Source organism: Chionomys nivalis, chromosome 21 (genome assembly GCF_950005125.1).
Source record: "Chionomys nivalis chromosome 21, mChiNiv1.1, whole genome shotgun sequence".
In the NCBI taxonomy this organism is placed as follows: domain Eukaryota; kingdom Metazoa; phylum Chordata; class Mammalia; order Rodentia; family Cricetidae; genus Chionomys; species Chionomys nivalis.
The window spans coordinates 22,254,301-22,277,768 of record NC_080106.1 but is presented as its reverse complement, the minus strand read 5'-3'; the positions used below and the strand labels follow the sequence as shown (position 1 = coordinate 22,277,768).

The following is a 23,468-nucleotide window of genomic DNA, read 5'->3' as shown; positions in this document are numbered from 1 at the left end:
CCATATCTGAGTCTGAGGCCTGCTGGCTCTCAGCTGACATGTCCCTATATAGCTTTTACAGAACTCAAGTGCACTGAAGGCTGACTGAGGGCTCCTAAATCTAGCTGCATATCAAAGTCACTTTTAAAAAAATTTCAGGCCAGGGTTGGAGAGATTTCGTAGCAGTTAAAAGTGTACCATGCTCTTGCAGAGGATGGAGTTCAGTTCCTACCACCCATATCACGTAGCTCATGAACCACCTGTAACTCTATTTCCGGGGATCCAATATCTCTTCAGGCACTTCATGTACATGGTGCAGACATATGTGCAAGCAAAACACCCATAGCACAGAAAAACAAATAAATTAAAATTTTTGCTCTATGGGACTCAAATAGAGAATCTAGGTAGACATCAGTAAATCTGGAATGGGGGAGAGACATTTTAGGTAATTCTAAATCACAGCATGTTTGGGGACCCTACTGTCACTTACCTTCTCAATCTTGTCAGGGTCTGACAACAAAGCAGCTCCCATTCCTCCCTAAGGAGAAGCACACAGAAGGCCTTACGATTGGAGGATGATGGTGCCAACCACGGGAGGCAACACAGTGTAGCAACACGGTAGCCAAGGTCTGCTGGAAACTGGCATTTCCCTAACCACAGAGGAAAGCAGCACTGTCTGTGCACACCACAGATCCCACCCGGAACCAGAATGTGATGAATCTGGAAAGCCATCACTCTGACCATTTTTGCAAAACCATGTATCAACCTAGAAATGGGCACTAAAGTTTTATTTTCTAGGACTTCCTATCCCCATAGAGATCTCAGAGTTACAATAAACTGGAGCTTGCCATCTACTGTATCCTTAAAACAAGGAGTTCACCTGAGCATCATGGCACACACACTCAAGAGACTGAGTCAGGAGGCTCAAGAGTTTGAGGCCAGCCTCAGTTGCACAGTAATGAGTTCAAAGCTAGCTTGTACGTCACAGATATATCCTGGGTCAAAAAAAAAAAAAAAAGTCCAGCAATGAAAACCACCAACTCAAAGAGCAATTTAGAGTTCAACAATGACAACAATGGTTTTCTCTTTCTCAAAACTTTTTAGTATTTATTGTGTGTGTGTGTGTATGCATGTGCGCGTGTGTGTATATACATGTGCACAGATCAGAAGACAGTTTGCAGGAATCAGTGCTCTCCATGTGCATCCTGGGGTTTAAACTCAGGTCACCAGGCTTGGTGACAAGCATTCATATCTGGTGAGCCATCACTCCTGCCAATGGTTGTTTCCTGACAACAGACTTATTTACCAATAATTTTCCTGCATTGGAATAATCCTTCTATATGCAGTGAATATGTATTCTTCTCATTGGCTAATAAAGAAGCTGCTTTGCAAGGCAGAATAAAGCCAGGCGGAAAAGCCAAACTGAAAATCTAGAGAGGGGAAGGGTAAAGGGAAGAGAGACGCAGGTCAGCTACCCAAGAAGCAAGATGCCAGTAGACCGGAAAGGTCACAGCCACATGGCAATACGCAGATTAATAGAAATGAGTTCATTTAAATGTAAGAGCTAGTTAGTAATAAGCCTGAACCATAAACAGTCTGTAATTAGTATTAAACCTCTGGGTGATTATTCTAAAACAGCTGTGGTATGGGGTGATACAGAGAGACCTCAGATACATTTTCCTGCTTTTTTCATAATTGTCTATATTTCTGAAGTATTGGAATTATTATGGATTATTTTGTGTTTTGTTTTGTTGACACAGGATCATGTTATATAACCCTGGATGAGTTCAAGCTGGCTTTGAACTCACTGCGATCCTCTTGCCTCAGCATGAGCGCTGAGATTATAGTAGTAAACCACAAGCTGCTGTGAATTATTTTAATAAATCGTGGGTGGGGAATAGAGAAGGGATTTTTTTAAATATGTATGTGTATATATAGGCCACATGTGTAGGTATGCCCTCAGAACCCAGAAGGGTTCAATCTCTTTGAGCTGGAGTTACAGGTGGTTATGAGCTGCTTGACTTGTGTGCTGGGAACTGAAGTCAGGTCCTCTAGGAGAACAGCAAGCACTCTTAACTGCTAAGCCCATCTCTCTAGCCCTACAGGGAGGATGTTGTCAATTTAATTGTATTTGCTTTTATTGTGTATATGTCTGGTGTGTGGGGAGGGAGCACATGCATGCCACAGCACATGTGTGGAGGTCAGGGGACAACATTTAGGAGTTAATCACCTCCTTCCACAGAAGACTCAGAGACTGAATTCATGTCATCAGGCCTGATTGCAAGCACTTTTGCCCACTGAGGCAGCTGGCTGACCCACAGGATCTGCAAAAGTCTGAATTCATTAAAAAATAAAGTGAAGGGACTGGAGATGTAGCTCAGCTGGTAGAATTGTAGCTTAGCACACAGAAAGACCGGGGTTAAATCCCTAGCTCCTCATAGAACTGGATGTGGTGGCAACACCTGTGAGCCCAGCACTTGGGAGGTAAAGACTGTTGGCTCAGAAGTTCAAGGTCATCTGTAGTTTAGGCTAGCCTCCAACTCATTGTCCTCCAGCCTTGGCCTGTGCAAGTTCAGATTATGAGTATGTGCCATCATACCTAGCCTAATAGCATCCCTGTGAGCATTTTCCTCATCCAGGGCAGGATCCAGCTAGCCCAAAGCCAGACTTAACTGTCATGTATATAGTAAGCCTCATTTTATCTGCACAGTATACTTATAGGGAACATAAAGACATCATTTTACCTTAGTGGAATATTCTTTTGGACAGCCCATGTTGACATCAATGCCAGCTACATCATTTTCTCTGAAAAAACATGAAGGAGAAAAGGTAATAAATATTCTACTTGAGGGGGAAAATAGAAGACAGATAAAGGGATTCTGTGATCCTGATTCTCCTGGGCCTGTGAAACACACTAATTCTCAATCACAAATGCTGAAAATCAGAAAAGAGTTCCATCATCCCCAAACTGCAACTGCCTCATCTGAGCAGAGTTCCAGAAGACATCACGAATACGTATCTATAAAGAGCTGGGTGTAGAGGACAGCTACGCTGACAGCTACGCTGTGGGTGGGGTTAGTATCTCACGTATGATCTGCCGTCCTGGGGCTACCGATTCAGCTGGGATACTGGAAGCCATTAGTCAATGTGGGAACGTGGCGTGAGCACAGAGCCCATCGCCAGAGCATATCTTCTATAAAGTTACTACACTGAGCCAGCCATGGTGGCATAAACATGTAATCCCAGCACTCAGGAAGGGGAGGAGGCAGGAAGATCATGTTTGAGACAAACGTGGGCTACATAGGAGAGAAAAAAAGGAGGAGGAGGAGGTGGTGGTACTGGTGGTAGTTGTAATAGACTGGCTTCCTTTGCTGAGTTGCACAACTGGTTACTCCAAACAATTCTGTGATATAGAAGGGATCCTCCCCTTAGCCACTGGTTTGGAACAGTCTGTGATATGCAGCAATTATGCCCTGAGTTCTTTCTTACTCTCACCATCACCAATCACAAGCGCTGAAATGAAGCACTCATGATGTACCACATGTTGCAGAGACATGACATGCATTATTTCACTTGCTGTTTCCTAAAATGCCAGAGGTTAGTAGGCATCATTTCATAAATAAGAGAACAAAGCTCTCAATGATAATAGGTAATTTACCTGAGTTCACACAGCTAGCAAAGCACAGAGCCAGAATTCCAACTGAGCTCTCCTTTAATTCCAAAGACCACCACTTCAACTATGCATTCTCCTGACTGTTAGGTCAGGAAGGAGTGTATTCTATCTACATTTCATAAGGGTTAAAGCTTCAGGACTCCCAGAAGAATCCCTGGAAAGGGATCCCATGAATAAACACTAACACGAGGGCTCGATAAAGAGGCTCTCTAGGATATAACCATAGTGGGTGTACAAGAGACCCAGGACAGCCTTCAGATACCACAGGGAAAGAAACCCAATACCCTTCACCTGAAAACAGAAGATAAGGGGCTAGGAAGAAAAAGATGGGTTGCTAGTAACATTAAGGTCTCACAGCTTACAGAAGAGACAAGGCATTCCCAAGGAGGGAAGAACTTACACAAGCCTGGCCACAGCAAGGGCTCTCTCTGCGTCTGAAGTCCCCTGGGAACACAAGAAACTACATCAACCTGTCTTGACACAAGTGCACACAAGTAGACAAACACACCTATTGGTATCTTACACACATACATACATACATGCATGCGTGCATATGCCAGGAAGTATATGAGTCAGGCTTGCTTGGGGCTGGGGAGATGAATCAGCAGTTAGAAGCACTGGCTGCTCTTCCTGAGGACCCCAATTTGGTTTCCAGCATCTACATGTCTATAATTCCAGTTCCAGGGGATCCAATGACCTCTGTAGGCATCAGACACACACAGGGTACATAGACATACATGCAGCAAAACACCCATACACATAAAATAAAATAATAACTAAAAATTTAAAAAAAAAAGTCAGGTCAGTACGCTACATTTGCTCACCAGCAAAGGAAAAAGAACTTGGAAGGACTAGGCAATCTCATTAATATCACGGTTACTTTCAAACAGGGGCTGGAGAGGTGGCTCAGTAAATAAAATATTTGCTATGCAAGCATGAAGGTTAGAGTTCAGATCACTAGCACCCACATAAAAACCAGGTAGGGGCCAGCAAGATGGCTCAGTGAAAAAGACATTTACTGCTAAGAATGTCAACTCCTGGGATACATAAGGCAGGGGAACTAATTCCACAAGTTGTCCCCTTACCCCTTAGCTCCACATGTGTACTGTGGCACACACATACACACACACACACAAATAATAAGTAATGCAATAAAATTTTATTTTAAAACACTGGGCAGGGGCTGGAGAGATGGCTCAGCAGTTAAGAGCACTGCCTGCTCTTCCAAAGGTCCTGAGTTCAATTCCCAGCTACCACGTGGTGGCTCACAACCATCTGTAATGAGGTCTGGTGCCCTCTTCTGGCCTGCAGGCATACACACAGACAGAAAAATAAATAATAAATAAATATTTTTTAAAAATAAATAAATAAATAAAAATAAATAAAACACTGGGCAGAAGTGGCAGCCTGCCTATAACTCCAATGTTCTGGAGGCAGAAACAGAGAATCCCTGGAGCAAGCTGGCTAGCTGGACTAGCCAGATCAGCAAGCTCTGAGTTCAGCAAGATCCCCGCCTCAGTCAACAGACTGAAGAGCAATGGAAGATATCAAACATCAACTTCACACACACACACACACACACACACACACACACACACACACACACACACTACTGCCACATACCAAAAAAGGGGAAAATTTTATAGCATGTATTCAGATACCCATAACTCAAATTCTACAATAAATATTTTGCTATGCATTTTGTCTATCCATTGCTACTAATTTTTAAAGTATCTAAATGTCATTCAGGAGTTATTCCTAAAGATGCCAAGCTATGCCAAAAGAAAGAGGGTAAAGCTAGCCATGTGGTGGTGCTACACACTTTTAAGTCCAGCACTCGGGAGGCAGCGACAGACAAATCTCTGAATTTGAGGCCAGTCTAGTCTAGAGAGTGAATTCCAGGATAGACAGGACTACACAGAAAAACCCTGTCTGGGACGAGAGGGAGGAGAAGAGAGAGAGAGAAAAAAAAGCTATATTATGGTTATATTTGTAACATAAATTTTAACTAATCTTTAGAAAATCCAAGTCTTTTGATATATACTACATAAAAATAAACACTTTGGCCAGAAAAATCAATCTTAAGGATTAAAAAAAAATACAGAAGCCATACCAAACAGATAATTCCTATAATTAGCTAAGTTTGAGGCTGGAGACTTGGAACAGATGGCAAAAGCTTGTTTTTCCAGTCTCCAACAGTATGCCAATCATGAATGAATCTCTGAAAATGTTCAAGTCACATACATAGGCTGCTACCACTGCGCAGTGTGTTACAGGCATCCAGCAATGGCAGGCATACGCAGGAATTAGGAAACTCCAGGGACCAGGGAACCTCAGAAGGACACTAGACACTCGAGTGGGAGGTGTCTCTTACCATCTGGAAAACCACCCTGTTCTTTTCTCTTTCACATGTACGAAAAACTACTCTGTCATCAGGAGCAACGAAGTCCACTGTGTTGAGTACCTCTGCAAGAAAACACAAACCACCCAGTTAAGATGCAAGTTCAAGCCAGTCTAAGCCTTGGAAGCCACAGTCAAACTATAACCTAGAAAGGGAAAAAGTGGATTCTAGATAAATATTCTTCTTTCTATCTCTCTTTTCTTTCTTCCTTTTTTTTTTTTTTTTTTTTGTTTTGTTTGTTTGGTTGGTTGGTTTGGTTTTTGTTTTTTTGAGACAGGGTGTCTCTGTGTAACAGTCTTGGCTATCCTGGAACTTACTCTGTAGACTAGGCTGGCCTCAGACTCACATAGATTCACCTGCCTCTGCCTCCCACCTCCCAAGTGCTGGGATTAAAGCTGTGTGCCACGACACCTGGCTTGACATATATTCTTCCTAAAGGAAATAAATATGCACTTAGAAGCTTTCTGAGTTGCTGATGGTGGTCTCTCTCCAGAGTAATGATAGTTCACCTTACAGTTCTTTTATAAATGGCATGTTTATAGTTAACATCCTGCAATTTTAACATGCTATCAGCATTTTAGCTAGGAGAAAGGGACACATAGGAAACTTGAGCCCACACTGCTCCACAAAGCAGCACTCTCAGGTTCAGCAAAGCTATCATTTCTAAATGTAGTGCCCAGGCAGCGTGAGTGGAGACTAACTGCACTTCAGTCAGCCTTCCTTACCCCCTTATTTACTAAAATCAATTTATAACCTGCGAATCAATATTTTCAATATTTCTAATCACTCATAGACAACAAATGTGGCAAAAAAAATTGAGTCACTTTCCCAGCTGAGGTCAAACAAGGCGACATTCTCGTTTGTTTCCATACTGTAGAGCCAGGCATTGATGGTGCACACTGGTAATCCTACCATTTGGGAAGCTGAGGCAGGAAAATGAGGAGTCCGGCCTCATCTTCAACTACACAAGGAGTTCATGTCAGACTAGATTACATGAGACCTCGTCTCAAAAACTACTCTACAAATCATGCTTAGTGGTTCCTTGAATTTTATGTTTTATATTGGTATTCTCTTTGTTTAAAATGACTCCGGTAGGATCTCTGAGTTCGAGGCCAGTCTGGTCTACAGAGTGAGTTTCAGGAAAGCCAAGCTACACAGAGAAATCCTGTCTTGAAAAACACAAACTGAAATAAAATAAAATAAAATGACTCCAAGCATAGTGATAAAGAGCTATGTAGTGTTTCTAAAACTGTTTTTTTTTTTTTTTTTTTTTTTGGTTTTTCGAGACAGGGTTTCTCTGTAGCTTTGGTGCCTGTCCTGGAACTAGCTCTTTTAGACCAGGCTGGCCTCGAACTCACAGAGATCCGCCTGCCTCTGCCTCCCGAGTGCTGGGATTAAAGGCGTGCGCCACCACCGCCCGGCTAAAACTGTTTCTTTTTAATTTAAATTTTTTATTTTACTTTTGTGAGTGTGGTTGTCTTGCCTGCATGTATACCCGTGTGCCACTTGTGTGCCTGCTGCCCCCAAAGGCAGAGAGAGAGCACTGGATCCTTGAGATTATAGTTGCAGAGGGCTGTGAGCTGCCACATAGTACTGGAAACTGAATCTGGGTTCTTTGCAAAGACAACCAGTATTCTTAACAACTGGCCCATTTGCCTAACCTTTCTATTACTGATTCTAATCACAAAAAGGCTGAGGTAGGCTTAGTAGACAAAATACATCTGTTAGAATTTTCTAGTTTTTATTGCTGTTTTATTTACCCTTTAGTAAGTACAATTAACAGTCAAAGAAGACTACTACATAAAAAAGATCCAGTATGGTGGATGACTGAATACACCTATGACACAGGCTATTTAGGGACACTCATGCAGGCCACAGGCCATGCAGGCCGCAGGCTGCCACCCGAGCCTACATCCAGTGTTCTGAGTCAGGACACTCAAGCATCTACTCCGTCTACAAGCTGCTGGAGCTCACAGAGGAGCTGGTCCTGCAGAACCAGATACCATCACTGAATAGGGCTGGCTCTAGGCCCACGGGGTGGCACCCAGCATGGAGCCACTGCGGCACAGCCCACACTGCCTGCTGGGAGACAGAGCACAGAGCAGAGGTGCTGCCTGCATGCTCCAGCACAAAGGTTAAGCTCAGCAAACCGATATTGACGGCTGAGAGGTGAACAGAACCCACCACAGACATCCTGCCTAGCTGTAAAATCACCTGACTCTGGGCAACAGCAAGATGTCTGAGACGAGTCTTGGCAAGAATCCAGGATTGATATTGATGGTGTGTCAGAAATCAGAAACCTTGAACCAGACCAAAGACTCAGTGTAAGGAATATTTCCATGTAAAGCTGTTTGAGCATGTGTGTGTGTGTGTGTGTGTGTGTGTGTGTGTGTGTGTGTGTGTGTGTGTGTGTGTGAGAATGACACCCTGCAGTTTCCAATGTCACTATGACAAACGAATACGAAATTAAGAGGTGGGAAAGTGGAGGACAGAGTGGTGAGTAGGCTGTGGAGAGAGGCAGAACTAGAGAGGCTACAGCGTCAGGAACAGGTGTGAGAGAAGGCTGAGGTGCGGGGGATGGGGGAGAAACATATGCTGCTGTCAAGTAAGGTAGGCAGGGTCCTGTGCAGCAGCCTGGAGTTTTTGCAGACTCAGTCCACAAACACACTGTCTAGCCAAACAGTCACCCTGGCTGAGCCGTGCTGATGACTGTGGTCTGTGCTGCCACCCAGGCCACGCTGATGTGAGCGGCCTGTGCTACGACCCGAGACCATGCTGACTGTATGGGGTCTGTGGTGTGAGTTGATGTTGGAGACCATATTAAGGTCTGAGGTCAGTGCTGCCAAGGGAGAACCTGTTGATGTCCATGGTCTGTGTTATCTCTTGAAGATATGTTGATGTTCATGGGCCGGACAGTCACAGGGGACAATAGTGGTGCCCATGGTCTGTGCTGCCGCTTACGGATATGATGATGTCTGTGACCCTTGCTGCAGCAGAGTTCTGTGTTGATGTCCATGGTCTGTCTGCACTGCCACCGGAGACCATGCTGAGGTCAGTGCAATGTGCTGATGCCAGGGACCCTGTGGAAGTCCATGATCCATGCTCCCTCTGACTGCAAAGGACAAGGAAGCTACTTCTGTAATGGTATTGAGGTCTGCAGACTCCCCGTGTGAGGACCTGAGTTTGCAAACTCCGTTTTAAGGAAGGGGCTTCATCTTAAGCCATATAATGAGTGGGGCGGGGAGGGGGCAGATCTCAGCTCCAGAAATGTGCTTCGATAGCAGAATTTGAACGGATACCCTGAAAATGGCCAATTAAGGAGCGAGGGAGCAGGGCCATAAGACTTAATGAGGTCCAGATGTTCCTGGGAGGCAGCCTGTCCTTGAAGACACCTGATCAGTTATTAATGGCTCTTTGTAAGAGTTTTCGTGCCCAAAAACTGGCTAGTGGTTTCCGAAACTATCTTATCCTATGCCTTCCGTACCCAACCCCAAGACGACAATACTCGAACTCCCTCGATTACGGCGTTTCCCTTTCAAAGTCCTCCCCTTCCCCAGGCTCAGCGCTGCGCTGCCCTCACCGACTGTACTGGCGTGCTGGAGATGTAGTCTAAACACAAGTCTGAATATTAAAAACCTCTTGCGCATTACATAGGAATCCGGTTCCGTGGAATTTCTTTTTGGGGGATAATGAACTTGGGCATAACAACAGCTAAGAAAGAAACTCATGAAAGGTTTCTGTGACAATCCCGACCCCCCAAAAAAAGTAACAGCCTAGACAAGAGGCTATTGAAGAGAACTCCTTTTTTTTTTTTTAAATGTATAGAGTGTTTTGCCTGTATGTCCTGTTTTCTATGTTATGCAGATCTGTTAATATTAAAATTTATTTTGGACAAGGTCTCAAAAACACGCATTAGATTCCCAATGCCCTGTCAAAGTGATGACCCAGTAAATACTGAAGTTGGTTTGTTTGTTTTAAGACAGGGTTTCACTAACTATGTAGCTCTGGCTGGCCTGGAACTATGTTGCCCAGGCTGGCCTACAAACCACAGATTCTACCTGCTCCGTCTCCCAAGTGCTGGAATTAAAGGCGTGTACCACTGCTCAACTCTGAAATTTTCATAACACAAAATAAAATATAATTTAAAATAAACAGTACTGCACAACTGTAATCCTAGCACTTAAAAGGTAGAGGCCAGAGTATCAGGAGTTCAACGGCATCCTCCACCACACAGCAAGTTCAAAGACAGCCCAAGAAAACAAACAAAATCTCTAGATCTCTAAGGAGTGTACTGCTGCCAGGCACTGGAGGCCTTTAATCCCAGCACTAGGAGGCAGAGGCAGACGGATCTCAGTGAGTCTGAGGCCAGCCTGGTCCACAGAGTGAGTTCCAGACAGCCAGGGCTACACAGAGAAACCCTGTCTGGGGGCGGGGGGAAGATTACAATGCTAATTAAAGCATAATCAACCCATCAATAAAGCAGAAGGGATTTACAGTGCATCACCACTAATTCCATCCCAGAGCTTAAGGTGTGCAAAGTACTTATTGGTACTTTATCTCCTTTATGCAACAATCCAATTCTATGAATTAAGTAAAACTAGGCTTATGATTTTCATTTCACTACTAAGAATCTGAGATGGAGACAAGACATGAGATTTGCCCACGGTCACACAACTATTAGACATCTGAGCTGGGGGCTGGAGAGATGGCTCTGTGGTTAAGAGCACTGACTGCTCTTCCAGAGGACCCAGGTTCAATTCCTACCACCCACATGGCAGTTAACAGCTGTCTGTAACTCCAAGATCTGACACCCTCAGATAGACATACATGCAGGCAAAACACCAATGCAAATAAAATAAAAATAAATAAATTATTAGGAAAATAAATATATTTTAAAAAAAGAAGTCTTAGCTGGAGCCAGTACTAAAGTTATCCTTACTCCAGGACCCCAAGGTCCTACCTATTCTATGAAATATGGAAATTTCTGCGCTATCAAGTCTATTAGAGAAAGGCATTCATAGCCTGTTTCACAACCAATTCATTTATTTGTTTGTTTCTTTCTGTGATTTTGAGGATCAAACCTAGGCTTTCAAACATGTTAACCAAGCACTCTACCAATGAGCTATGCCTGGGAACCTCACATATGGCTCTGGTCACTACATCAAGAGCAGTGACTACGCTTGAGGGAGCAGGTGCTCCATGCAATTACACAAACCAACAAGAAAGGATCCTGGGCAACGGCGGAGACAGGTGCATGAGCCACCTGCACACACCCAATCCGGAGGCCAGGGCGACATTTACCGTTTACCACCCGCTTGCACTGGAGCATCTTCAGGTCAATCAGCTCCTGCAGAGGAATCGGAAGATACTGTCAGTCCTGGACACCAGGCTTCCACACAGATGGAGGATCTTTATTACATCCCTCATGACCGCAGTGCCGACAACAAACCATGGCTTTGGGGACACAGTGTGCTGTTTCCTACAACTAAGCCTGGCAAAGCAAGGCCCCGAGAGAGCCACTGTGAATCTGTTTCCTCCAGGGCTCTAACAATGGATGAGCCACTCAGAGTGCTAGAAAGAAGGGAACTGTCCAAGATACGGACACTGAGACACCGTTCTTAGAAACTGATCTCAGCCCAAGCCCCACCACTTCAAAGAAGCTCCCACTGCAATTACTAGGCAAAGGGCAGGCAGGGAAGGGTTCTCAGGAACAGCCAAGGACAAAATTAAAACTGGAGAAGAACAGCCCAAAGAGGCAGGTTTGAGACAAACACAGGAAATAAAAAATCTACCCAGCTTACTGTATGTAAACAAAGAAATGAGGCTCCCACCAGGGTAAGATAATTCCAACAGATTCAGGACAGAAAGGAAAAAGAGATTTCTTTAAAATCAGCATTATAAATGGAGGGAAATGCGATGTCTTCTGGTAAGTAATACTTGGTGGGATACAAGACTGTTCTGCTTTGTTCAGTGATTATTTCAGCAGATGTGTAAGCTCATGGCCATGGACTCTGGGCATCCAAAAGAAAGTAAAAGATTATCATCCAAGATATTCATCCCCAAACGGACCTCTTAGGAGCCTCAGCAAACCACACTGCAGCCTGGTGATACCATTCCATGTATAGGAGTATCAAGGAGATGATCAAAAGGTCCTGATGGTATCCACGTGGCTTCTCTCAATATAACCAACATGTGGGTAAACATATGTCTCTGTGTCTATTCCTCCGATACAATATTCAAATCACCAAACATCTAATGTCCAGTCCTGAACAAAAAAACACAGTCAAGTTTGGGCACATGGTTCTGATTCTATGCCCCATGTCCACAATCTCAACTACTTGGGAGGCAGAGGTAGAAGTTAGACATTTAAGGGGAGTCTAGCCAATTTAGTGAGATTATACCTCAAATGTAAAATTGTATATTCGAAAAAAGATTTATTTTTATTTCATGCATATGAATGTTTGGCTTGCATGTGTATGTATACCATGTGCACACCTGGTGCCACAGAGGTCAGAAGAGGGCACTAGATACCCTAGAACTGGAGTTATTGATGGCTATGGCACATTTTGTCAGTGCTGGGAACCAAACCAGGATCCTCTTGTAAAAGCAGCAAGTGCTCTTAACCACTGAGCCATCTCTTCATCCTCCAAACAAATTTTTAAACGATTGAACAAGCTAACCAACTGCACCACATAAACACTCAAAAATTTTTTCTGAAGAGCTGGCAACATAGCTCAATAGTGTAGTCTTGAATTTGTTCCCTAGTACAACCAAAGCAACAACAAAAGTAAGTAGGACATGGTAGTGTCTGCCTATAAACCTAGCATTTAGAAAGTGAAGGCAAGGGATTTACGAGTTCAAGACCTGCATAGAATGTTGGGTACAGTGGCTCATGACTGCAATTCCCAGGAGACAGAAGCAGGCAGAGATCTCTGTGAGTTCAAGGTCAGCCAGGACTAACTAGTAGACTAACTAGTAACAACCCATCTCACTGAAGATGTAGCTCAGTTGTTGAGTGCTTGCCTATCATTGACAAAGCCTGAGTTCCAGCCCCCAAACTGCATAAAAGCAGCAGTGGGCTGCACACCTGTAACACCAGCATTTAAATGGCAGAAGCAAGAGAACCAGAAGTTCAAAGTCACCTTTGGCTACAAGGTGAGTTTGGGGTCAGCCTGGAGCACATGAGACTCTATCTCAGAAAAGAAAGACTAGCCTGGATTACAAATCAAAACCCTTTCTCAAGAAACTAAAAAAAGAAAAGAAAAAGAAGAAGGAAGGAAGGAAGGAGGGAGGGAGGGAGGGAGGGAGGGAGGGAGGGAGGGAGGGAGGGAGGGAGGGAGGGAGGGAGGAAAGGAAGGAAGGAAGGAAGGAAGGAAGGAAGGAAGGAAGGAAGGAAGGAAGGAAGGAAGGAAGAAGAAAGAAACTAAGGGCAGGAGCTCTCTGTCTTTCTCTCTGTGTGTACACATACATGTGGATACCATGCCATTCACACACAGAGGACAGGACAACTTTTGGGAGTAGTTTCTCTCTTTCCACCATGTATGTTCAAAGGATTGAATTTAGGTCATCAGGGTGGCAGCAAGAGTCTTTACCCAAAAAAAAAGTATTTATTAGCTGAGCGGTGGTGGCGCACGCCTTTAATCCCAGCACTTGGGAGGCAGAGGCAGGCGGATCTCTGTGAGTTCGAGACCAGCCTGGTCTACAGAGCTAGTTCCAGGACAGGCTCCAAAGCCACAGAGAAACCCTGTCTCGAAAAACCAAAAAAAAAAAAAAAAAAAAAAAAAAGAGTCTTTACCCAGTGAGCCATCTCACTGGCTTTAGCTAGGTAAATTTGGTTTTATTTTTGTATTCTTTTGATTTTTAGACTGGGTCTTGCTATATAGCTCATGGCTGGCCTGGAACTCAGATCCCGAGCTGGGATTAAAGACATGTGTTACCACATACGGCCTAGATACATCTTAAAAACACTATGCTAGAGCCTGGAGAGATGATGGCTCAGCTTGAAGAGCACCTGCTACTCTTGCAGAGGACTAGCATCCAGTTCCCAGCCTCCAAGGCAGGTGGCTCACTCCAGTTTCGGGGACCTGCTACCCTCTTCTCACCTACGCAACCACTGCATTCATATGCCCATACCCACATAAAGTAAAATGAATCTTTAAAAATGAAAACGAATCTAAAAAAGACATTACGCTAGGTAAAATAAACCAGTTACGCAATGACAAGTACTGGAGAGTTCCTAGTACCTGAATAACTCACAGAAACAGAAAGCAGAATAGGGTTATCAGAGCTTAGAGAGGAAGGAAAGAGGGGAGTTGCTCTTAAAGAACTTCAGTTTTATAAGATGGTAGATAGAGCTTCAAAGATCTGTTTCATAGCAACATAGATATAGTGTGCACTACTGAACTGTACACCAAAAACGGCTGTGATGGGAGGAGGAGATGGATTGGTGGTTCAGAGCACTTGTTGCTCTACAGGAAGACGCAGGTTTCGTTTCCAGGGTCTCGCACGGCAGCTCACAACCACCCCAAACTCAGTTGCAGGAATCCCATGCCCTCTTCTGGCCTCCTGGAGCACCACGCACCCACAGCTTGCACAGCCATTGCTGTGTAAGAGTTTCCTCTGAGGCTAAGATTCCTTTAATCCCAGCACTCGGGGAGGCAGAGGCAGGAGATCTGAGTTCAAAGTCAGCCTGGTCTATGTAGTGAGTTCCAAGACATCTAAAGCTACACAGAGAAACCCTGTCAGGAAACCAAAAAAAAAAAAAAAAAAGAAGAAGAAGAGGAGGAGGAGGAGGAGGGGGAGGAGGAAGAAAGGAGGAGGAAGAAAGGAGGAGGAAGAGGAGAATGAGAAGAATAAAAGATGAAAAAGAAGAAAAATTCCATCCTACAGGGACGCTTGCTAAGACAGGAAGTAAACAACTCAAGTTGGCTGACCAGATTCCCTAGGCCACTCCCTCCCCAAGCATAAATAAGGATTGCTAAGACACTCTCAGACCAGTTCAACTACTTGGAAGAAGTTCAGACCCAGTAGCCAGGAAGAAACAGATCAACCAAGCAGACTGGAAGGAGCAGAAACCCCCAGAATTACTTAGAAGAAACAAAAACCAGCTGAGCTGCCCGGAAGAGGCTCAAACCAAACGAGCCACCTGGAAAGTCACCCTCCAGCCTGTTAAGGTGCCTGCAGGCTGTGCGGTGTGCTCTGAGTTCCCAGCTTTTGTGAGTTGTCGCTGTTGGTTCCATGTCTGGGGTGAGAGATGTTTGCTCACATCTCCCCAGGAGCAGGGTCGCACAACTGATAACATACAGGTGAAACACCCATATATCAGGAAAAAATGAAAAATAAATCTTGTCAGCTGTGCTGGCACGTGCCTTTAATCCCAGCACCCAGGAAACACTGGGAATTCGAGGCCACCTTAGTCAACACAGTAAGTTACCTGCCCACCACAGCGACAAAATAAGACCCTGTCTCAAAAAGCCAATTACATACACGAAGAAAATAAGTCAGGTGTCTCCTTAAAGTCTGGACTCCTGGAGTCCCACTGTACAAGGCGGGTGAGCTGAGTCGACCACTTAATCACACAGATCAAATATGTCAATCACCTAGAAAGAACATCCAGGCAGTTCATCCTGATGTTGGCCTGTAGGACAACTCTGGTTCCACCAGGGGGCACTAGGCACCACACTGTCGCATGTCCAACACTCAGACTCTGGTCCCCAAGCCAAACAAGAGAAGCACCTGCTTCTCTGCCTGCTCTCTTCAGAGGCTGGGCCTGGGTGGAAAGCTTAGGACTTCTCTAACAGAAACATCTTTGTTCATAAATCACACCAAGTCTCTCAGCATAGACACATCAAACAGGTGTAAGGTATTTGGAATTTTCACTCTCACTCCAAATCTAAGCAAAGCCCCAAAAGAAAAAAAATGAGTCACATTTACGGTAAAACATGCTTTTCAAGTTGGGGAGACAGCTCATCCAGTAAAGGGCTTGGTGTGCAAGCTTGAGGGTTCAGGTCACTATTCAACACCCACATTAAAACAAAACAAAACACACACAAAACCAAACAAATAAGCAAACAGGTACAGTGGCTGGGTAAATGGCCTGACTGGTATGAACCCTAGCTCAGACGCTCAGCCTGTAAGCAACTCTAATAAACACCCCAAGCATATATAATGATTATATTACATATAATTATTAGAAATTCTATCATGATTATGCACATTAGTTCTGTTCCTTTAGAGAACGCTGACTAATACAACAGCAGCACATGGAAGGTGGAGATAAGAGCATTAAAGTCATCCTCAGGGTGGCTGGAGAGATGGCTCAGAGGAATAGAGCACTGGCTGCTCTTCCAGAGGTCCTGAGTTCAATTCCCAGCAACCACATGGTGGCTCACAACCATCTGTAATAAGATCTGGTGTCCTCTTCTGTACTGCAGGATACATGAAGGAAGAAACCTATATACATAATAAATAAAAATCTTTAAAAAAAAAAAAAAAAAAAAAAAAATAAAGTCATCCTCAGCCACACATGAGACCCTATCTCAAAAAAAGGGGGGGGTGGAGGGGAGAAGGGAAGGAAGAGTGGAGCAGTGGGGAAAGGAGGCACACACTAAAATAATCACATAAACCTTGGTCCCCTTGGGGGCTGGAGAGATGGCTCAGCGGTTAAGAGCATTGCCTGTTCTTTCCAAAGGTCCTGAGTTCAAATCCCAGCAACCACATGGTGGCTCACAACCATCTGTAATGAGGTCTCGTGCCCTCTTCTGGCCTGCAGACAGAATATTGTATACATAATAAATAAATAAATATTTAAAAAAAAAAAAACAAAACTTTGGTCCCCTAACTTCTAAATGGCTTGAACCAGCCCAAGGATTCCCAGAAAATTAGCTGACAGTGTGGAGCCTCGCAGACAGCTGCTCCAGCAGCACAGCTTCCACGACCCCCATTAGCGGATGACCCAGGCTACCATCGAACCATGAATGTTAGAACAAGCACAGTACTGTGAGGGTCAGCCCGCCCTCCCACCTGCATATCGTCTACACTTCTCCCAGTGAAAACATACCCAGGTTATGGCTCTCTGGGCTCTCAGGAAAAATAAAGGTCAGAGGAAGGGACTGAGAGTATAAATGTAGGCACCACTGCACCGCTGCACCACTGCACCACTGCATCACTGCACCGCTGCACCACTGCACCACTGCATCACTTAGGAGCTCGCCCCAGAACCGGCTTGAGCCCACAGGAGCTGATGATTCTAAAGAGCTAAGCCCTTACCACCACCTGTTTCAGTACATTAGTAAGATGGGCATGGCAGGGACAAGATGCCAGCACCCCATGGATCAAGTCTTTCTCACTAAAAGCGATAGGACATGGGGCAGACAAAGATTTATCAATGAAGACAGAATGCAAAATGCAAGGACAATGGAGGGGGACACCATTCACCCTGAGCTTTGAGGTGACCCTGGGAGGGCACAGCTGGACATAGAAGGAGTAGACAGCAGGTAAGCTGTGGGTTTCCCCTAGAATCTACCATCCCCTGAACCTGCTTGGTAAAAAGGGACTCTGCTGGTGAAGATCTCCCGTGTCCCTCTCTGTGGTCCTGAAGATGCATGTGGGCTCACCATTAGGAAGAAAACTTAGCAGCTGCCTGCTGGGCATGGTGGTGCATGCCTTTAATTCCTGCTCAGGAAAATAGAAGCAGGCGGATCTCTGGGAGTTTGGAGTCAGCCTGTACTACACAGTAAGTTCTAGACAAACCAACGCTATATAGTTAGACTCTGTCTCCACAAAAAAAAAAAAAAAAAAAAAAAAAAAAAAAAAAAAAAAAGGACTTAATAGCTGTCTACTCCCTGGGATTTGGTCCCTTTTTTTTTTTTTTTTTTTTTTTTAGTCCCAGGCCTCAAGCTCTGAGAAGTCAGAGTCAATGATTCTTACTTTCCCTTTTCCTACTTCATTTCCAAATCCAAGAAACTTTTCTGGAGGGTAAAGGTTAGTGATAGCCAAGAAAAACTACGGATGACACACAGATGAGCACCCCAGGGACCTTCATGTCTGGTGCCCCAACACCTAACCCCAGGACACAGCTCTCCTCCGTGCTGAGGCAGGTCTAACATGAAGGCTCACGGATCTGCCTGCTCGCAATTCCTATCACATTTCTCTACAGATATTTAAGAACGAGGATGTGAGCTCTGTGAGCCCCAATGCAGAATCGTGTTTTCTGCCCTCTGCATTCAATTTTTGGAACAGCCAGTCCATCGTGGCACGTACCTGCAATCCTAGGGATTGACTAGCACTTGGGAGCTAGTCAGGAAGATCTAGACTTCAAGGCTAGCCTTAGATATGGAGATAGTTAGGGGACAGCCTGAATTACAATAAGAACTTGTCTTGAAAAAACAGGGGAAAAAAATCTCTTTGGTGAACACTTCCTTCCTCCCACTTTACCTTGCCATCATCTTAGAGACCCTGGCCCTAAGCTACAGCATGACAACCCCCATCCATCGGCATACCCTCCCTCAACCAGGCTTCTCAGCTTTCTGTTCCATAGGCTGTAAACAAGCATATCCGCGTGCCAGTCAAACTACACACTCATTTCCCCAGAAGAAGATGCAAGCTTCCCCTTCCCAGGTTCCTGCTGAGATGACTAGGAATACCATCCTATCCCAACTTTATTCTGTGTCTGCCTGGTCACTTCCCAGCCTTCCACACTTCCCACCCCCAATAGTCACCTCTGCCTTGGCAGCACTTCTGGAACTGTCCATGACCTTGACCATGGCCCAGACAATGCAGTGTCTAGAAGATATTGCTGAGCCTCGCAAAGAAAACACATGTTGCCAAGTAGTGGTGGTGCACATGTTTAATCCCAGCACTTGGAAGCAGAGGCAGGCTGATGTCTGAGTTTGAGGGCAGCCTGGTCGTCTACAGAACAAGTTCCAGGACATCCAGGGCTACATACAGAAACCCTGACTCAAAACAAACAAACCCCCCCCCAAAAAAAAGAAAACAGATGTTACTAGGTCTCTCTAAATCCCTCACTAAGGTTCTGTCTCCCATAATCATGGTTTTGTCTTTGAAAACTCCATACCTCTGATGTAGGGACCAGAGAAGAACACCCTTCTCATTGCACATGGTCCAGGGCCTTATAAAAGCCCTCCCCTTTGCCCAGCTCTCTGCTGTCTTTCTTCCCACTGAGAGGCAGCCACTACCTTGTGTTTCTCCCCCAATAAATCTCTTGTGTGAGGTTTGTTGCATAGTGTGAGTTTGTGGTATTTCTTGGCTCCTGGCTGCCAAGGAATCCTTCTGCTGGAAAAATCCTTACCCCTGATCTTGGGTATCAAGAGACTTTTCAGAGGCACCAGCCCACTCTCGGTCTGGCCATTAATAAAAGAACTCAAAACTAACGGGAAACTGAGGCAACAGAACAGACTTTGGGGCTAAACTAGGCTACATAATTAGATGAAAATGGAAAAGAAAAAAAAAAGCTTACTTGTTAAAAGATTGGCCCCTAATGCAACATTTCCAGAAATGGGCTTTTGACTTCATCAGTAAGTTCATGTAATGGCATCGTTGGAAGAGGACAGAAATTTGCAGAGATGTGGTCTAGCTGGAGGATGCATGTCTAAGGGGAATGTACACCTGCTTTGTGTTCTCTCCCTCTGGGCTGACACGAGCTGAGAAGTCTCTACTCCCACACATCTCGACCACCACGTTGATAGGCCTCCAGGTAATTCCCATAAGTGTTCAACTAGGAACACTCCCTCACTTCCCAGCGTCAGCTTACTCTTGCAATTCCATTTTCCTATCAGATCCTTCTGAACATGAGTCTTAAACCCTAGTAATCTCTGGAGCAGCCAGTGGATATATTTACTGACCTATCACCAGAAAATCCTAGAGCCACCAATGCCAACCTCATCCTACTTCCTTAGCCTGCATCTGGTTCTCTTTCTCCCCTTCCAGGTGTCAGTCAGTACACCAGCGTACTGAGCAGGGGCCTGGGCAGTGACAAGACAAGATGGTCATCTACCCATCTGACCCACTGCTGTTGCTGAGGGCCTCGGGACCACCTGAACTCATCAGGTCACGGGCGTTGATCTCTCCTGATTTTAGTGAGGTCCCATTCTACCTCCCCTTCTCCTGACACTGCCATACCCAAAGATGAAACCTGTTCCCCGTCCCCCGAGGCGCCCAGAAAACCAGGAATACCTTACCTCACAGTAAACAATGTCTGCTCCGTAATCCAGGGCCAGGAGACGCATTGGTAAAGTTCCCACCCGGACCATGGGGGCTAAGATGAGCTTATTGTGGTAGCACAGGGAGAGGCTGTTCCCAATCATTCCTCCTCGCTATGCCTGAAGAAAGGGAAAACGTAGGTTAGAACAAGAGCGGCGGGCGGGTGAAAGGGTTCGGTGGGTAAGCGCACGTGCTATGTAAGCCTGACAACCTGAAGTTGATTCCCGGAGCCCGCAGCAGGAGAGAACTGACTCCTGAAGGTCATCCTCAGGCCTCAGCACGTGCCCACGCCCAGCACACACAATTTAAAATCATTTTTTTGTTGTTGTTATTTTGGTTTTTTTTTTAATATTTGTTTATTTATTATGTATACAATATTCTGTCTGTATGCCTGCAGGCCAGAAGAGAGCACCAGACCCCATTACAGATGGTTGTGAGCCACCATGTGGTTGCTGGGAATTGAACTCAGGACCTTTGGAAGAGCAGGCAATGTTCTTAACCTCTGAGCCATCTCTCCAGCCTCTGTTATTTTGTTTTTTATTAAAAGATTTATTTATTATGTATATAGTGTTCTGTCTGAAGAGAGTGCCAGATCTCTTTACAGATGATTGTGAATTGCCATGTGGTTGCTGGGAATTGAACTCAGGACCTTTGGAAGAGCAAGCAATGTTCTTAACCGCTGAGCCATCTCTCTAGCCCCAAAATCATTTTTAAATTAAAAAAAATGGCGAATTGGCGAGAAATCTGTGGTTAGGAGCGCTTGACACTCTTGCAAAGAACTTGAGTTTGATTCCCAGGACCTGCATGGTAGCGTACAACCTTCTGTAACTCCATTTTCAGGGGTTCTGACACGCTCTTCTGACCTTCGCAGGCACCAGACTCAGAAGTACAACAAAGATACACATGCAGGCAAAAACACTTATATACATAAAAAATAAAAATAACTTAAAAAAAAAGAAACATAAAGTTCTAGGCCAGCATGGTCTACAAGAGCTAGTTCCAGGACAGGAACCAAAAAAGCTATAGAGAAACCCTGTCTCGAAAAATCCAAAAAATAAAAACATAAGCGAATAAAAAAAATGCCTCCTATCACCGGGCAGGCTTTCTCCGTACTTCTAACACACATCTCTGATTCATGCTTAGCCATTCATCTAACAACTATTCATTAAGTGCCAGTCACTGCCAAGGTCTCTTGGGAACAAAACTGTCATAGACTCAGAGAACAAAATGGACTAGCACGACTAACTGGACTCCTGCCTAGCAGAGTGTTCAGTCCGGGGGGGGGGGGGGAGTACTGCAAAACCAGTAAGTATATAAATAAATAAGCCATTAGATAGTGTCCTGGGAAACTAGCAACACACAAGAATTTAAAAAAAATAAAAAGGAAATGAATCAAGACGGAAAGCACTAGAATCAGTTTTTAAAAAGAGAAGTTGGGGTGTGTGTCATTAAAAAGATAAGATTTAAACAGATTTGGATCAGTCAAGTAGGAACATAGTGCAATGCACAACACAGGCAGTGGCCAGTGCACAGGGCCTAAAAGAGGAGCCTGTGTGGTACTTTGGAGGCGTCCGAAGGAGGACAACATGGACCACACAAGGAGAGAAAATAACAAGCTCAGTAAGTGACGTAGCAGCGGTGAGAAAAGAGGCAGTCCTGAGACACGTCTCTGGGGCATCAAAGAGATAACTTATCAAAGTAAAGGCTTATGAGTGGAGTTCGCTCACGTTTTCCCAGGATCACAATGTCTGTTGTGTGAATAGGAAACTGGAGGAAGGGGTCAAGAAAGGACTTTCAGCAGCCAGGACTGCAGGGAGATAAATTCAAAGGCAATCCAGTGATCAGCATGAGTGGTGGCGGGGATTCAGGGAAGTTGGTGAGAAGTAGTCACATTCTAGAGCAACAATAGAGAGACAAGGGGAACTAAACTAAAAGAAAGTCAGCGGCTGGGGCTGGGCATGCTAGCTGGGCTACATAAAGGAAGAAAAGGAGGGGAGTGGGGAGGCTGACAGTCAAGGGCTGGGACTGTAGCTCACTAGGGAGGCACTTGCTCAGTTCGCATGCACAAGACCCTGGCTTCCATCCCCACTACCACAGAGAAGAAGAAGAAGAAAATAAAATCCTATATCCTACTTTTTTTATTTAAAGACAGGGTCTCACTATTAGAGTCCAGGCTGACATGGTATTTAGACCAGGCTGGCCTCCAACTCAGAGATCGGCTGCCTCGGACTCTCAGTACTAGGATTAAAGGCATGTGCCACCATGCCCAGATAAATTCCGATCTTTTTAATGGTACTGTCATCAATAGGTAGCTATCAGAGCCCAGTTTAGAAACCTCAGGGATACTAAAATCTGAAGATGCTCAAGCCCCTTATATAAAATCCTTACATATCCATCCATATACTTTTGTTTTTTTGGGAGACTGAATTCAGGACTTCATAAATGATAGTAGGCAAGCATAGTATCACTAAGCTATATCCCAACCCTCTCTCATATGTTTTGAATCATTTGTAAGTTGCTTCTAATGACTAATACAATATAAACAAAATGTAAATAGTTGTTATACTATATTGTTAGGGAGTAACATTAAAGGAAAATGTATACCCGTGTTTAGTACAGACACATTTTTTTCATGAATATTTTCACTCTACAGTGGGAAAAATCCACAGATGTCCACCTATAAATATGAAGGGCTAGCTCTAGTTAATGAAATTAAAACACTTTCTCCAGATGTTAGAAACCTTCCAGGATGCCGGGCAGTGATGGCGCATGCCTTTAATCCCAGCACTTGGGAGGCAGAGGCAGGCGGATCTCTGTGAGTTCGAGACCAGCCTAGTCTACAAGAGCTAGTTCCAGGACAGGCTCCAAAACCACAGAGAAACCCTGTCTCAAAAAACCAAAAAAAAAGCCGGGCGATGGTGGCGCACGCCTTTAATTCCAGCACTCGGGAGGCAGAGGCAGGCGGATCTCTGTGAGTTCGAGACCAGCCTGGTCTACAGAGCTAGTTCCAGGACAGGCTCCAAAGCCACAGAGAAACCCTGTCTCGAAAAAACCAAAAAAAAAAAAAAAAAGAAAAGAAAAAAAAAAAAACAAAAAAAAAAAACAAAAAAAAGACAAAGAAACCTTCCAGGTAATCAATCCACAAACATCGACCTTATCTCCCACTCCAGGCACTTTACACTATATAAAATATCT

General features: G+C 44.6%; 1 protein-coding gene across 2 annotated transcripts in view; it reads right to left on the bottom strand.

The window, feature by feature from the left end:
• The window catches only part of Dus2 (dihydrouridine synthase 2), a 41,518-nt gene that overhangs the window by 17,215 nt on the left and 835 nt on the right, over positions 1-23,468 (bottom strand). The window contains exons 2-7 of one of the 2 annotated variants that reach the window (XM_057753933.1): positions 20,252-20,392; positions 11,355-11,400; positions 6,027-6,118; positions 4,053-4,096; positions 2,724-2,784; positions 470-517 (exon numbers count right to left, since the gene is read on the bottom strand). In XM_057753933.1, the coding sequence (XP_057609916.1) occupies positions 470-517; positions 2,724-2,784; positions 4,053-4,096; positions 6,027-6,118; positions 11,355-11,400; positions 20,252-20,377 (417 nt within the window). In that variant the 5' untranslated portion in view covers positions 20,378-20,392. Of the gene's footprint in view, positions 1-469; positions 518-2,723; positions 2,785-4,052; positions 4,097-6,026; positions 6,119-11,354; positions 11,401-20,251; positions 20,393-23,468 lie in introns of those variants that run through there. The other variant, XM_057753934.1, reaches the window with a different exon arrangement.